We start from the raw sequence: 17,859 nt of genomic DNA on the forward strand, positions 1-17,859 counted from the left end.
GTTTTTTCCAAAAATTTTGCATGAATAAAAAAAGAACTGATACATTTTCCATCAAAGTGCATGTTTATTTATTTTTTTTTAAGTTTGAAACGATAATAATTTTATTGATTACCGGCACGAAAATAAATCGAAATAATAGTGTCTTCTTAGAATTCCTAATCCAATATCCAATCATCTTGAATTTCTTCTGCATCCTTCGATGTTTCTAGTGAACTGTTACTGTTACATTATTACACCAACGCCCCATTTTGATAGCCCAATCTTCCCCTTCTCGTTATAGTTGTTGTTGTAAGTGAAAAAAAATTCTTACCAACTCATAAATCGCATTTTCAACGGTTGCTAGCTACCAACCCATTTGCTATTAAATTCCCTCCGAGCAGTACATTGAAAACCACCACTAAAACACGATCACTGGCTTCCACTTCCCGTTTTGCAAAATCGAAAAATTTTTTTTCTTTTTTAATACCAAACTCATAGTCACCTTCGAGCTATATAATCAAAATCATGACACCAATAATCCAGCCAATTGCACGAAAGTCCGATACTTTTGATCCCATAGCTACGCTATACCAGAAAAGCAGCTCCTGCAGCAAGTCAGCAGTTCAGCATATTATGATGCAGCGATTTGATTTATTTCCATCAGAGGTGTTTATTTGCATGGCAAACGAATTATATTGGTGGCGTGGACGACATGGATAACCAAAAAAAAAATAAAAAAAAAACTTATTTTATTTTAAATTTACTGATCCATTCTAAGATACAATTGCGCACCCATCTAATGTAACCAATTTTTTTCACCAAGTTTTTTTTTATTCCAACATTTTTTTGTAAGCTGTTAATTCAAGCGAGGAAAATGCAAGTTGTTTCTTTTAGATGGGAAAAGCTGATTGCATCACCTCGTCTTGCAACACTCGCTCAGGAGTTCGTAGTTTTTTTTAGAGTTCCCCTTGTTCTCAGACTGCGTTCGTCATTTGGACAAAATGCCTAAGTCTCTAGCGTGCAATATCTAGATCAGAGCTCCAGCATCATCAAGCCAACTGGGGTTTTTATTTTTTTTTACTATTTTTATGGATTCCTGCTGAAAGGCGGTAAATTTATTGAACTACTCTAGAATTCTACGATGTTTGCATGCCAACCACATCACTATCCCGCTGATGCACCAGAGAGAGAGAGAGAGCTCTCAACTCTCAGAGGTCCTCTATATGTACCCAGCTTTCCTATAAAGCAAGGAACTGGCCATTGGATGTGCACTGAAGATAGTACTAATGATTCGCTGGCGAGGCAAGGGCGTCGCAAATCTTCTGCACACGCGGACATGCAGAGAACACATCACCATCGTCATCATCATCATCATCAACATCATTGTGGTACGACAACGAGCGGGCTATAATGAAAACGAACGACTCCCGTAATGCCAATAACTTAAATGCGTTCCAAGTAATTGGATAAACTTCTAGTGCAGATGGCCGATTGTAAAGTGATCGCAGAGGTACGTTACGTTCTTCTTCTACTTTGGTTAAACATAGCACGAAAATAAACACAATTTAGGGTCACCCTGTGCCTCTGCCGGAGTTTTTTATATGTTATATGTGTAGAATGAGTTGTGACGACGTGATTACCAATTAATGGTAATTATTTTATATTAGCATTTTTATACGAGGCGCTGCTGCTCAAAAAGATGCTATGGCTTTGAATGTTAAATTTCTTGCAGGCACACGTTTAAGTTTTTCAACAAAAAAGGTTAAGGCCATATAGCTAGCACGGAATTGTGTGTTGTTGTCCGTTGGCAGTAGTAGAGAGTGGATATCAAGTAGATGCAATCATTTTGCTATATAACAATTCGGTCATAAGCAACACGCAATTCTGAATAGTTCTTTGGAAAGATTTTGTATTCTAGTGAAAAAACTCTAGAACTTATTGTTTATTATAAAACATGAAAATGCTCGAAAATTTATATTTTTAGTTTAAATTAAAAAAAAATTTAAGTTGAACTAAAAGTCCACTTTTTAGCAAGTGGTAAGTTGCAAGTGGAAACTGGTAAGTGGCCACTTCTTAGGGACTTTTAGTACAGGAAAAGTGATTTAAGTCAGAACAATTGACAATTAAAAAAACAAAAAAACCATTATATTTGAGCCTGTTTTTATGAATTCGAGAATGTATGTTCCTTCATAACTTTCAAACAACTTATCAGAATTTGATAAATGAGGTGTCGTTAAAATTGTCTTACGTGTCTGCTTGTTATAGGCTATCAAACTTTACCTAACACGACGCACATAGGGGTATTTAGTCAATTTAGGCGGACAAAACACGAAATTTTAAACTGATCCAAACGTAAAAAATCAACATCCTACTAAAAGTAGATAACATGCTTATCATTTTCTTATAGTTTAAAAATTGTTTATCACTTCAGGTGACTAACAGCAGCGGTCTAGAGTTTAAAGTTTTCAGCCCAAAGATAAAATTAATTTTTTTTTGTAATTTAGCGACTGTGCTTAATTAAGTACTTTTTTTTTAAGTGGATGTAGAAAAAAGTTTTTATGGAATATTGATAAGGAGATCCGAAACTGTCTACTAGATGTTGTATCTAAATGTTGCATTACTTTATAAATAAAAAAGTGATATGTTGAATCTTAATATAAATTAATCGTAAAAAAAGTAAATTTCTGTGTTGGTAAGGAGATAAGTTATACAATTTCACATTATTGTGTGTTAAAATTTAATGTTTTCTAAAGGTTAAACTCTTATCTAATTGAATCTGTAAAAAAAAGTGCAACTAAGTGCAACTAAGTGCAACTTCGACACATTTGCCCCTCTTAAAGTTTTTAGGTTACCTTGTATTCAGCATCCATATTTTAAGTTTTTTTTTTAAAGATTCAACTTCTTGAATTACAGAACCTGAATCCTTATGATTTTTCCTAAATTTCAAGACCTTTATCTTGGCGACACCATTAATAGAACTCCATTTATAAGCGTTTTAACAAACCATTGGGATCCATTCTTGACACTTTTTTGTTTGATCAAAAAGTGGTTTAGGAAGAAAAATGTTTTCATTGAAATCAACACTTAAAACACTTTATTCCAGTACTAAATACAAGCTTTTACCTTGATGAAGATAAACCGGAAAAATAATTTTGTCCGCGTAAAATTGGAAAATACCCCTTTGTGCGACGGTTTCTAGACCAAAAAAATATGATCTAGGTATACGGAGTCAAGATTTTTTTTGTTTAAATTAGTTTTAGGTCATAATTTGAAAAACTGTTTGTACTGTAAAGTACTGTAGGCACATTAGAAATCAAAATTCTAAGTGTAAAATTTTAGCCTCCAGAAGGCGTAATATTTGGAAACACTGCATATCCTATAACCAACGGACAAGCCTGACGCTTCGAACGATACCTCATTCATTAAATTAAATTAACACACACATGTTAAAAAATAACGCTATCTAATGAAAAATGGTAAGTGGTCACTTGGAGATTCGGACCTATTGTATAAAAAAAGTTATTTTAATCAAATTAATGGACTTTAACGAAGGAAAAACAAAAAAAAAAAGTTACGTTTTAGTCTTTTTTTATGAATTTGAGGATGTATGTTCCTTCATAGCTTTAAAACAACTTATCAGAATTTGACAAATAAGGTATCGTTAGAAGCGTATTATTTGTCCAATAGTTTTAGAATATAGAGCTGTGTCAATCGTGATTGATTCGGTCTTTTTGACCCGTTCACCGAAAATTCTGAGTGATTGCAATCACTATAAACCAATCAATCAATCCTTTTATCAATCTCGTTCATAAAATAAGAAAGTACGAAGTAGAAAAGTACGTTTCGTTCATCCAAATCATTTACAATCAAAAACCACGAAGTGGAAAAGAACGTTTCGTTCATCCAAATCGTTCACAATCAAAAATCATCTAAAAAATCTCTCAGAACTCGGATTTCGTTCATTCCATTCATTCTCAATCATCATTTCGATTCCATGCATACAACTGATACAAGTTTATATAAGCAGGTTCAGAGTTTGAATTGAATCGGTCTCGATTGGGAATTTCTATCGAATATCTGACCTTGACTTCTTTTTATTTTTGATTAATCTATTTCGACGTTTTGAACTTGGCAGAGACATAAGGCCTTACTAATAATTAAATTTACCATACAAATTTTCCAAAAATATATTTTCAAAAAAAAGCCGAGATAATTAGATTTTAAAAAAAACTCTTATAGAAAATATAAACGAAAAATTGTTTTATATAGTTGCATTGAAATTTTAATATTTCAGGTTATACGCGATTTCTTGTTTCTTCTCTCATTTGTCAGAACGAAATGAGTGAAAAAGAAATGGTATCGATTTAATGAACCAAAGAACGATTGATAGAAAAGACCGAATCTTTGGTGAAATCAATCTTTGAACGATTCAATCTTTTGAAATGAACGATTTGCCCAGTTCTAATAGAATATAAAACGCTTTCTTACATGACTCCCTCTAGTGTCAAAAATCAGGAACTATATAAAGTTAGGTTTTTGAACTTATTTTCTTGTCACAATTAGTTTAAAATCATAATTTGATACATTATTTGCAGAAATACTGTACTTTAAAAATCAAAATTCGGTGTTTGTTATTTTTTCCGCCAGAGGGCTTAATATTAGAGAACTTTGCATACCTTATAACCAAAAACCAAGGAAGACGCTTCTAACGATACCTCATTAATCAAAATATATGGAATTTTAAAGAAGTTATGAGGGAACGTACATACAAAAATTCATTCAAACGGGGTAAAACATAACGCTATTTAGTTTTTATAATTAATTTTGAATATTTTTATAATTTCATATGCTGGTATCTTGTATCTTAAAATACCATGTAATCATAAAAATACTCATATTCTTCTTAATCTCCTGAGGAACTAATCTTTGTCTAAACACTTTATTCCACCTAAATGCATCATAATTATTTCGAACAAACTACCTATCATTCTTCGTCATTTAATTTTGATAGCCGATCAAATGTAAAGAAGTAAATCATAATGCTTGTATCTTACACTGTACAATGTATGAGCAATTTTTCCCCCCCCCCCCCCCCTTCTTTTCATATGAAGTAGGTGTGTCAGTCTTTAGCAAGCGTTAGTGTAATACATCACACTGTTGAACGCATATTCCATCAACACACAATCTTGCGCTAAAATAATTTGCACATAAATTCTTGCATCCAAGTGAGTGTTGCGCGCGACGAATCAGTGGCGATTTCATCACAATCTGAATTAACTTGCGGAGGCTCCTTCAACTAACTCTTCTTACCTATTCATTCCACTTAGAAGCTAGATTCTGTCTAGTTGCACCACTCTTCTTGGCCTCTGGAGGAGTCTACAGAATAACTATTCCGTGCCAGTCAAAGAAGAGACCTATGATTATAATCCGTGCACGGTATACCAGCTACAACAGTGCACTTTGTATAGGTATAAAAAGATATTATCCTTATATTCTCTTCTTTATACCTTAAGGGTCCTGCTTCATAAATATCCTTAGGCTATATCCAAAAAGGAGTTACGTTGAAAAATGAGCTCATTGACTGGTATATTTATTCTTTTTCTTACTGATGTTCCAGTCAGTGGTAAAGGTGTGGCAGCTTCGAAACGCTGAACAATGCAAATCCATGTTTATAATAGGACCCGCCATAGGGGCAACCATCATTACATGATTTGCCAGAGAGAGCAGAAGGAAGCATGCAAAGGACCGAATCTCATCAAACTATCACGAGACAAGACGAGACACAAACATGAAAAATTGCCAAGGATAATATTTTTCTCTCCGTCTCTCCATCACCAGATTGCCATAATGCCAAACGATGACGACGAGGAGTAGAATGGTCATCATTAACGTGCGATCATTTTGATTCGAGAGAGACCATCTCTAAGAGTGACTCGTTGCTGGTGCAGAATGCAAACACACAGCCTGATTCCAGCTATGAAGATCAAATGCCAAAGATAACAAGATTATAAAGGTTTTTCCTCTCTCCGTTACCGAATGATGTTGCCTGCTTCGGGGACTGACAAGATGCCGCCATACTCTATACTCATAGTCATTGATTCTCCTCACATCTCATCCCCACATAAAATGATCGACAGGAAACCAGAGGCTTAGTTTTGTGTTTGAGGAAAAGTTGAAGTTGAATTAAAATAGAGTACTTAATAACAGGTATTTCCACGGTATGCAATAAATCTTCAATTGAATGAACTAGATTACTTCTGGGGCATTATTTCAATAAAAAAAAGAAAATAAGAAAACTAAAATAAACTTAACAAAAAACAACAACTTTGATGCGAAATAATAATCTCTTTGGTATAGAGAAAACCCAAGTTCTCCCTCTTTAAAATGTTCAAGTCGAGACCAGGCTTGGAATGGTAATTGTTGGTGTTGCCATTAAAAGATGAACACTTGCATGAAGCAGGAAAAAATATTAAAAACTTGAATCATGCGAACTCAATATTGGTTTGATGGTTAAGTTGATGGATTTGCAATACTTTGTTGCAAGACAATACCAACACATTTTCCACACGCTATTCCTATACAAAGTGTAGGATCATGCATTTTTTGGATTCTCACTGTTCAAAGGGATGATGAAAATAGAAATTTAGGGAGATGCTTTAAGTCTTTGTTTGGTTTTTAATAAATCTTGGAATATTCTGAAATTGGGTATTTAAGCATTTGGATTCGTAAAAAAAGGAAAAACTTTGATGTTCCAAGCGAAGTATTTCTACTTTTTAAAAAATTTAAAATAAAGAATTTTTAGAAAAAAAAAAAAAAATTGAAAAAATAGTTTTTTCATTTTTCAAAAATTATTTTTAAATGCCAAATAAATTAATACATTTTAGTAAGACTTAAACAAAGTTTCTGTTTATTCATATTACTTCTTTGAGATAGTTGAAGTTTTCACAGAACGGAGCTTCAATAACAACGAGTATCTACAACGGAATCGAATCGTTATTCTGAATTCCAAAAATTTTGTAGATTCAGAATATTAGGCATATTAAAATTATTTAAATCAAAAACTCTGTATTTCAAAATTCTGTGAATCTACAATATATGCTTCTCAAACGTCTTTTCTGTTTTCAAAACTCAAACCTGGTAGTTAACAGTTTCGAGTGATTCCAAGAGAAAATTTAATTTTTTTTTTGGACTTAACTTTTATGCAACGAAAGTGGAAAACTTAATTTTTTTTTCAAAAACAGTCCTAACGATTTTGATTAAATTTTTTTTTTGCGGAATTAATGTTGAAAACAAATGTGATACTTGGTGATAAAACATATTTTTTTGAACAGTTAACAGTTCCAATGAAAATGGTAAAATAGAAGCGTTTAAGCAATCGTTATATTAAAACTTTACAAACATTTTTAAAAGCCATATTTTTGGATTTCAAAAAAATTCAATTTTTTTTTTTAAATCAATTTTTTGATTAGTTTTTTTTTGAATTTTGTTTGTAAATGTTGACTAATATTTTATTAAAAATGACATACCTACTAACTTTCTTTTTGAAAAATGGTAAACAAAAATTGTAGATACAAAATATTTTTTTTTGATCCGGAAGTGAAAGTGTTTTATAAGTTTTGAACTGTGCATTCAAAAAATGAAAATAACACGTCCTGATTCAAACTGTGCACAGAAAAGCCTCAAAAAATTATTTGATATGCCTTCGAAGCTCTTGGCAATTGTAGAAATAAAAAATAATAAAAAAAAGTTCGCTGTCCAGCTCTTTTGTTTAGTAGTGGTTTTATTAATTTTTTAGCTCGAAGTTAATTTTTTAGTCATTTTTTCACTGTCAGTCAGTATAATTTCTCCAATTTGATTTCCAACAACACTCTTGTCGAATACATTTGAGTAATGAGTGGAACCAGGATCCATTAAAACTGCCTACTTTCAACCAGTGATGTGGGAAAAGGGGCTCTAAGATATATAGAACAAATCTCTGGCCGTTTTTACTTTTGAGATTGGTTTCGATTTTTTTTTATTCAAATTTCAAATGCCTTCAACCTAAAAGATCTTAAAATTTGTATGTTTATATTAAATTACAAAAAATATTTAAATTTATTTATCTGTATTGATGAATTTTTGCTAAACGATTATAATTTCAAATTCACTCCCATCCAATTTTATTTAAATGTTATAATAATAAAATCTTGTTCTTTTATGGTGTACAGAATAGCATCACCTGAGCAGTAAATTCTCTTAGAATAATATTTCCACTTAATAATAAATTTAATAAATGAAAGAATAAACTTACAATTCCCTCTGCTCTCCTCAATATCCAAAATAATATTTGTTTGTCCAGTCTCAACTTCACACATCTGTGACTTGCCCAAAATACCCTGAGCTCTCCGCGTGACCATAAGTAGCACAACACCAATCACTCCAATCTTCCACGTCATGTTCTGCAAATATATAAATAGAAAAAAAAAATATTTGATTAATTTTTATTTGACCACCCACTAAAGTGCTGAATATTGAAAATCATAAATAAAACTCAAAAAGAAAACAAAACAAAAAATCTAATCAATAACATGAGGTCCGAAAAGTTGTGTCATATTATGAGATTTAAAGTGCAACCCACACAATAGTTCCCATTGTGTATATGCTGCCGACAGAATGATTAATGACTAATATTCCGGTAACACGAAATTTTTTTTCCAGGGTCACAAATTTGGCCAAATTGATTTTTGGACTACTTCAATCTTATTTTTTTGTTATTTATTTTTTATTTCTGGTTGTTGTTGTTTTAATTTTTTGGTCAAGTATCATTGAAAAATCTTCGATCATATAAATTTTGTTGTATGGTAATTGGTGGGTTGTTATAATGCAAACGGACCCCAAAGAGCCCTATAACAAAGCAATTTCAAATTGAAATACAATGAGTGCGGAATACATTTCACGGGCAATAGAGGAAGCAATAAATTAAGTCCCAACTTGGATCTACTTCTCTGCTGCGCTGCGTCCAACCAAACCAAGCTGCGCAGACAATTTCCCTTGATAAGTTAGTTATATATAAATTTTTATTACTTGAGCCTCAATAAAAGGTCAAATTGAGATTAATCCAAAGGACCGAAACGAGATACGGCTGCTGTAATAATGGAAATCAGGCAGCGCACATTGCGCGCACAGACCCTTACACACATTGTATAAAGCGCACACAGGTCTTTCGCTCTCTTTATTTGGAGTGCTTCGGTTACTTTTTTTTTTTGCATATGGTTTGGCTTTGCTGTTGTCTTGACATTGGACCTTTTTTATTTTTTTTTGATTTCAAACCATTGTTGGCATTGCGCTCCGCATATGTTCAAATAAAAATCTGCGTTTCTTGGAAAGATTGAAAAGTAGCAGCATAGTAGTGCCCAGTAGCTGAGTGTGCTCTGATGGCCTATGGAATGCCACAAGGAGGCCATATTGAGGGGTAACTATTCCGACTTCGGTAACAAAACACAATGCCATCGAGGAGGAAAGAGCAATTCCCTGTTGTCTTGTTTATTTTGTATGGAAGCATTTGAATATTATATGGTAAGATATGTACCACAATTGGTAATGGCAGTGGTTTTTATGCGTAATGTCCTTTTTGAGTGTCTTATTGTGGTAATGCGGTGGAAAATGTCTTGACTGTAAAATAGTTTGGTATTCCAAAATAAAATGAATAATTCAGAAAGGTTTTATAATACTCTCTTGCACATATACCTAGAGTATCAGGACCGTTTGATGTACATATTTGCTGTTTGTCATTGTGAAAGTTAAGAGTTGAGATATTTAGAGTGTGCTTAGAGACTATATAGACCTTTCGATAAGTTTAAGGTATTTTTGGGGTCAGAATTAATAGGGATTTTTTGGTAACATAACTTTCTAGAGAAAGTATATATCTGTTTAAGGGTTTTGTAAATTAGGAAGTTCAATAAGGGCAAACAATTTAAATTGGTGGTCAATTTTATTTTATTTAATCATGTGTAATGCTGTGATAGAGGAGATTTGTTGGACTGTTTTTATGACTAAATGCGTTTTGCATTTCCGCGTTACAAAAATATTGGTTAAATCGTTAAAATGTACCTTTTAGAGTCCGAACTTAAATCCTTTTAATTGGACAAAGTAATAAGCAGAAATAATTCGTTTACTCGGACTTATTAAGGTGTAAATAACACAGGAACAAAGTGTTGTGCATTGAAATCAAGTTGCAAACTTTTTCAACACAACACACAATGCACACCAATGGTTCTAAACGAGTAAGGAAATAAATCCAGAAAACTTATTAAATTATTAAGTTAAATCAAATGTACACGTAAGATAGTACATAAAATCAACAAATAAAAAAAAATTGTTACACTCATGAAACTTGGCAAAAAGTTTGCTTTTGGGATAAGAACCAAGGATAAAAAGTCTATAAAAAAAAGTTGGGTGAAAGGTGGAAGATACATGTTTTTAAGGTATTTTTTGATGTTGAATCCAATGATTCGTGTAAATCATCTAAAGTATAAACTTTTAATTTGTCAACATCATCATCAATCAATCAATCAGTCAATCACAGATTTTACTGTCTCTTTACAAAAAAAACAACCTTTCACCTAAGTTCTTTAATAAGAACTTTTTATTCTTGCTTTCTATACCAAATCCAACGTTTTTACCAAATTTCATTAGAGTGACCCATCATTTTCGTTTTCACTCAGAAAAAAACACCCTTGTTTTAACCATGATATTCTTATAGACACTTTAGATTCTTGTTTCTAAAAAGTAACTTAACTACTGAATTTCAATAAGATACCACTAATATTACTCTAGTATTACACACCTTTTTAAATATATTTTCTCTACACTTAAAACAAAAACACCCTTTCACATGAAAAAAATATATAGATTTGTTTTTTTCGTCATTCCCATGGGAAAGAGAACATATTTAATGAATTTCGTAAGGGTACCTTTTATACCATTGATTTTATCTGACTTATCGAGGATTTTCCCTATTTCCAAAAAAAAAAACACCCTTTCACCTAAAATATTTTTATAGTCTTAGTTTCTGTTATAAATGAAACATTTTTAAAAATTTTCATTGGTGTAACAATTTGTTCCTAGTTTTTGAGGTACTAATTCCGAATTTAATCATTGCCTAAAAAAAAAACACCCTTTCACTCAAGATAGTTGTATACTTTATAGATTCTTAATTCTTATACCAACTAAAACTTTTTCACCAAGTTTTAAAAATTAATAAAATGTAAGTCAGCTGTTATGATACCTTTCTCACACATAACTCAACCCATCAAAAAAACATCCTTTCACCAAAAATATTTTTTGAATCCTTTGTCCCTCGCTTTATAAAATAATAACTTTGAAAAAAAAAACACAAATGGTCACCATATTCTTTAAGATAGTGCAACTCATCAGGAATTCAGTCGAAGCCCTAAGAAAGTTCTGGTTTCAAATCAGGAATTCAGTCGAAGCCCTAAGAAAGTTCTGGTTTCAACTAGTCCAAATTTGAGTAGCTCGATGGGTAAGGTACCGGACTTTCAATCAGGATGTACGAGGTTCAAATCTAGCAAAATTCGTCAAGTAATTAGAAGTTTTTTTCTTAATATAATTGTGTTTGGAAATTTAATTTCAGAAGCAAAACTTGTCTGGATGGAAAACAAAGAAGAAAATGAAAAAATAAAATGTAATAGGTACACAAAAAAAAAAAAATGAAAAAAAATCTTTTTTTTTTCTTTATTCTATTTGGGATATACCTCGTTTAGACTTTCACAATCATTCCACAAGTCTGCTCAGAGCTTCTAAATAAAAATAAAAGCCTGCAACAATAATACACATTTTCAAATTTCAAATGTTGGTTGTTTCTATAAGGCATTAAAGACATGTTATGAGTCTCTCCAATTAACTTGCATATGACTCTTCTAAGGGCTATCAAGCTTCTCGGGTGGGGCTTCTCTATGGTCGTATACAAGCAATATTTCTAAAATCGAAACAGCTTCGTTAGACCCTTGTGGAAGTAAAATTGTTAGTTGGGTATGTATGATGATATTTCACAAAGAATTTTTTTCACTATATTTTTTAGCTTCACCCCCTCCCTCTTGTAAGCGAAAAAACACCCTTCCACCCAACTTTTTTTTTTATATTTGGTTCTTATCCCAAAAGCTAAGTTTCATGAGTGTAACATTTTTTTTATTTTTTAAAGTCCTATTTTACCTGTACTATTATAAGTTATTTTTAATTAAAGTTAGTTTAGTTTGTGAAATTTTCCAACAGCACTGTAACCAAACAATCTTATATACAACACTGTAGCCTAATAACGTTTATGTTAGATACTGTAGTTCAGCTGCTGTGCGGCCACTGTCTCATTTTTCTCTTCTCTGTTTCATCTTAGCGTGGTGCGTGCTCTGATTTCACGGCACTCATTGAAGCATTTTACTAGATTGGTGGAGATAATTAAAGTGCCTCTGCTATATGAGTAGCATTAAACTAGCAAACCAGCACCCAACAACGAGAACCACGACGACAACCACCATAGAGTTATGTATAGAAAAACGTTCCTGCTCGTAGCAGCAGCAGCTTTTATACAAGAACAACTTGTCCATTTATAGACAATGAATTTACGGCAATGTTATTGCAATTAATATTGCACCTGATTAAGTGCGGAATTTTTAGCAGACAAACAGTGCTGGATCGAAAAGGTAGGCTGGATACACTTAAAAGTAGGTCCGTAATTAATGTAGGTTGTAACCATATTACCTACATTGAGGAATTCAAAGAGAAAGGTGAAAATTAGTATCTCATTTTGCGCAAGACTTTGTAACAATTTTGTAAGCAATTTTTAGACTCTAGTTAAGTTTTTATTGTTGAATAATAAATAAAATTTGTATTGTGGATTTATATTAGGTAAAAAAAAAAAAAAATAGTAATAAGAAGAAAGAGAAGTCAAAACACCTCTATCGAATCTTTTTTTCAAGTTTTTTGTTCAGCTCTTTTGTCTCTACCTGATAACTCTTATTATAAATCCGCCTCTGCAGAAAAGAAATATTTTTAACTCTGTTTTAACTTAACTAGTTTTCAAAGGTCTACTTTTTTTTTTATTCTTTTTAATGATATATGTGAATTATATCGTATCTTTTTGTGGAATTAACTATGTTTTCTACGCCAAGTAACCAATTTGAAAGGATATATTGGTTTTGGTTGGACATTCGTACAATTTGAGCTAGTAAATTTAAATTTTTGTATTTTAGCCAAGATTGGAGTTGGAGTGTGATGTAACTTTTCATGATTCAGTAAAATGTTTGGTCTAACCATAATAGAAGAAACAAAATTCTGTAGGTAATTTTTTTAAGGTGCTATGGCATGCGAAGTAATTTGATTGAAAAGCGTTTATAATTTTTGTGTATAAAACTGTTTAGGAGATGCAGGTTATTTCTTAATAGAATTAGCAATTAAATACAGCTGATTTAGGTATATACGATAAGAAATGAAATAATTTTTTTTAATTCATCAACAAGATAATTAAGTTGTGATTGACTGAAACCAAAAATTCTTCCTTAAAACCAAGTTCGCTGGCCAGCTCTTTTGTTTGGTTCATTGTGAAACAATGTGGGAAGAATTTTTATTTCACAATTTTTTGGTTTTTGGTTTTAGTTAAAACAGAAATATTTTCCACTTTCCTACTTGCATAATATAAGCAGCAAATAGTTAATAGTTTTAACAAAATTGTGGTATGTAAACTTCGAATAAAAGCATATCGCAACCTAATTGTTTTGTAATTATTCATAGATCCCCAAGTGTTCGAACTTGTGACTTAAGTGATTTGATGTCATCCTATATTCTACAATGTTGTAATTCCAGAATTTCGGTTTTGAGATCGAATAGGATCTAGTAAAAAGAAAACTAAAATGAGATTTTTTTTTGTGCTGCTGTTAGGTCACACAAAGGTTATGGGCAGAAAATTGTGGTTTAATCATAACGAATATAATTTCAAAATGAGTTTCTTTCCTCAATTCTTGTCTGAAGTTTTGGGTGAGATAACTATCATTTAATCATAATAATAGTAGAATTATAAAATTCCAGTGGTATGATATTTGATTTTTTAACACTTCATTCAAGATAGGGGTAATTTTTATAAGAACTTTGATACATCCTAGCGTTCAACTCGAAGTGGTAACATTGTTTGGTAAATAATAGCCAAAAATGTAAAAACGATTTATATCGAATTTCATAATAGAGTTGAAAAATTTTAGTTATAACGGGTAGAAATTCAATTTAAAAAAAAATTACGGGACTTATAGATAAGGTTATTTATTCTCTTTCATTTGGTATCAGTAACATAAAATTAGAGCAATTCTTTCATATGTTTTCTGTAAAGCCGGTTTACGGAGGATGATTTTGCGTGATAACGTCGTAAGAAAACAGGTTTAATGCTTTTGTTTAAAATGAGTCAGTTGAAGCGTTAATTTATTTCAAACAATCATAATTTACCAGAAAAAGCTAAAAAAAATTACCTTTTTTTTCTTTTCTCATTATATTAATTTTTTTATTTTAAAAGCTTACAAAAAAAATTATACCATTAAAAAGCCAAATATTTCTTATGAAAAAAGTGAAAAAATCACCCAAAAATCCATTTTTTTGATAAAACAACCTATAATAAATTTTATACCACCTGAAAGTTTATCGCTTCAGCTCAAAATATATATATCGATCATGTCTATTAGACATCTACAAAAAGAGCTAGTATTTTTTTAACTCGATCAATTTTCATCAAAAAAGCAAAAAAAAAAACATATAAAAAAATAGAAAATTTTATATCATGTCAAAGCTCATTATTTCATTATTCATGTGACGTTTCAATCTTATTTCTGCGATGTCTAGAAAAAAAGTTAAAATTTCTTAAAGCCAACCATGTCGAAATTCTGAACTGAGATTACGGTACTTTCCACACTGGTGGCTGTTCAATGTTCATGATCAACAGATCTCCACAGGTGTTTTAGGGTACATATTTCGCAAGTTTTTTAAATTTAACATTGTGTAGCTAGTGAATGTACAGATATGTGTGATATATCAAATGGAAGGTAATATCATCAGGATGCTCAATAAAGTTATCTGCTCTAGATCAAAAGATACAATCTGTTATCTCAAAATTGTGACTAAAAAAATTCATTGAAATTTTACACAGATATATTCCTGTCTATTATCTATCTACAATATAAATTTCATTCATTTATCTGTTGAAGAAAAAAGATAAAAATAAAAAATGGTTAAAAACGGTCAAAAAACTTGGGACAAAAAAACTTGTTTTTCCCTTTATTCGGTCAAAAATCATTTTAAAATACCAATTTTTTGCACATGTATGCACATGTATGTATGTATGTCATAGGCTAGATGTTCTATAAGTTTGAGATTTTTTGAACGCTACAAAAAATTTAAAAAAATAAAAACCCACACAAAAATACCCCATAATAAGTAGGTGTTTTTCAAAAACTCATATTTCGAAACGCAGAGACTTAAAAAAAATCCTAACGTTTTTTTTATTATCTTTCGAATGACGTTTTTCAAATTGTCAAAAAAATTTCCCCTACCTATAATCACTACATTGTCAAAGGTCTACCTGATGTTTTAGTTTTAGAAAACCATTAATAACTTGGTTTTGAAATTTTTTAAAAATTTTTTCAATACCATTGTAAGTCTTGCAATGAATTCATCTATCGATTAAGAAAAATTCAACTCTTTACATTGTCGCGTTTAGAAAATAACCAATTTTTTGCAATTTTGTTTTACCCCTATTTACCCTATTAAATGACGGAATTTTTAAAAATCCTTCATTTGTATTTAACTTTAGGTTTGAATAACTTTTTTGGATTTTTTTGACGGGCTGCAATTCAACTCCGTCGGTAAATGGAGTGTGACTAGAAACATCAGTTTTCAGTTTTAAACAATTGAAGTAAAAACAGTGAATGTGTTCTAATTCTTTCGATATTTAAAAAATTAGATGAATAAACAAACTTCAATCGTTCTCACTGATGAATGGTTTGAAATATCATTTTATAAAATAATTTACTTTCAAATTCGGGTTTTTAGTCAAAAATTTCCATCAATATTTTTTATTCGACACCAACACATTGTTACATCAATATGCCCTTTCTCCTATTTCAATAAATAATTATTATCTACCACTCAAATATGTCAACGTCCTCGAGTATCTACTTATGTATTGACACATTTGACAAAACAATAATTTCAACATCAATTAGTCTTATGCAAACAACAACCAACAATCGCATCAGTTGAGTTGTTATTCCATAATTTTCTATCCCAACAAATATACCCGCAAGTATACCTACAACTATAAGCCCTCAACCTTTTGAGGTCTCGTTTGCATCAACATTGACACTTACTCAGCACAACATAATTACAATATCTTTTGCATTTCGAGCTCTATTCAAATAAATATATCCTCTCTCTCTCTGTCAACGTTTTTTAATCTCTTCCAAAGCCTCTATAGGTCTTTATACCTTCAGATAGAGTCTAAGTGTCATTGGATTTGGATTGCGGCAAAAACGAGCAACAAAAATAAAAAAAAAACTTAAGCATCTCTTCTCTCGATGCCACCCATTGACTTTCTATGAATTGCCACACTTCCATCCATCCATACAATCCGATCAAGCGAAACAACACATTAAAAAGTTAACATATAAGAAAAACCATCAGAAAACAACAAAAAAGCAAAGATGCAACAATCCGTTGCAAGAGTGAACGTCTTCCAAGTCGTTATTGTCGTCGTTCAAAAACACAAGGGTTTTCCTCCTCTCCACAATCTAGCTTGTAAAGGTTTTACCGAGAGGAGGTATAAGATGCAACCAGCACACGATCGATGCCACAGGCCGTGGCGCATTACATATGTGGAGTGCGCGCTCTTGTTAGAAAGGTCAAGAACTTCCAATGAAATTCAATTCGATGAGCACCATTACAATCCGCGAGGAATAAAGTGAGAGATAGAAGTGAAGGAGCACATTAAAATAATATATAAATCGATCTCGTATAGAGAAAAATAGGAACAAAAAAAAAACCAACGGTAACTATAACACACATCTTATTCGCGGATTGTGGTGATGCAAGTATAGGAACGAGTATCTTACGGAGATCGCACACAACACGCCATTACAATGGTGATCTAATTTCTTCCTGGAATAGAGTCATCGCTTATGATAATTCAGCAGATAGCAGAGCGCTACGATGTGGCAATGGCAAGGGCTCCTTTTACCTGATATCTTTTTTTTTTCCCCTGTGTGTGTCTACTGTCTTCATCGTCGTCGTCGAAGCTGGTCGTGGCAAATATGAAATTATAACCCAAGGGAAAGCTATGTCTCCGCCCCCTCTCTATCTCTCCAGCAACTAGCTCACCGATCACACAATAGAGCAAGAACCATGACCACAAAATTGCGACACGATCCTATACACGATGACGAAGTGGCTTTGAGTACCGTACTATCTATCTTCTATATATAAACCTCAGAATATACCTATCGTTTGGACAGACAGACCCAATCGCTTCGTTCTCGGATTACAAATTCCAGGTTTTTTTTTTTTTGTGTTTTTCTTTAATTTTAATCATGGATGTAGCGGGAAAGGCGTTTTGACTATTTGCCAAGGGTGGCCATGGGAATAGAAATTATTACACTGGTCGGCAAAAAACAAAAAAAAGTCGGGAGCAAGATCTTTGTAAGGTGATTTTAATTGACTTTAGAGTGTGCTGAATTCAAAACTGTTTACAGATTTATTCTATCACTTCTAGTTTTTTAGCTACACTCATCACTATTTTGGCTATAAACTCCCAAAAACTAATTTCCAATTAAGTTCTTTTTGGTTTTTAGTCAAAAA

At 31.9% G+C, this 17,859-nt stretch overlaps 1 protein-coding gene across 1 annotated transcript in view; it reads right to left on the reverse strand.

The window, feature by feature from the left end:
- Positions 1-17,859, reverse strand: part of LOC129914039 (cadherin-99C) — a 166,267-nt gene that overhangs the window by 78,840 nt on the left and 69,568 nt on the right. Inside the window, exon 2 of the mRNA XM_055993072.1 lies at positions 8,270-8,417. Coding sequence (XP_055849047.1) covers positions 8,270-8,417 — 148 coding nt within the window. The remainder of the gene's footprint in view (positions 1-8,269; positions 8,418-17,859) is intronic.

This window comes from Episyrphus balteatus, chromosome 3 (genome assembly GCF_945859705.1).
Source record: "Episyrphus balteatus chromosome 3, idEpiBalt1.1, whole genome shotgun sequence".
Taxonomy (NCBI): domain Eukaryota; kingdom Metazoa; phylum Arthropoda; class Insecta; order Diptera; family Syrphidae; genus Episyrphus; species Episyrphus balteatus.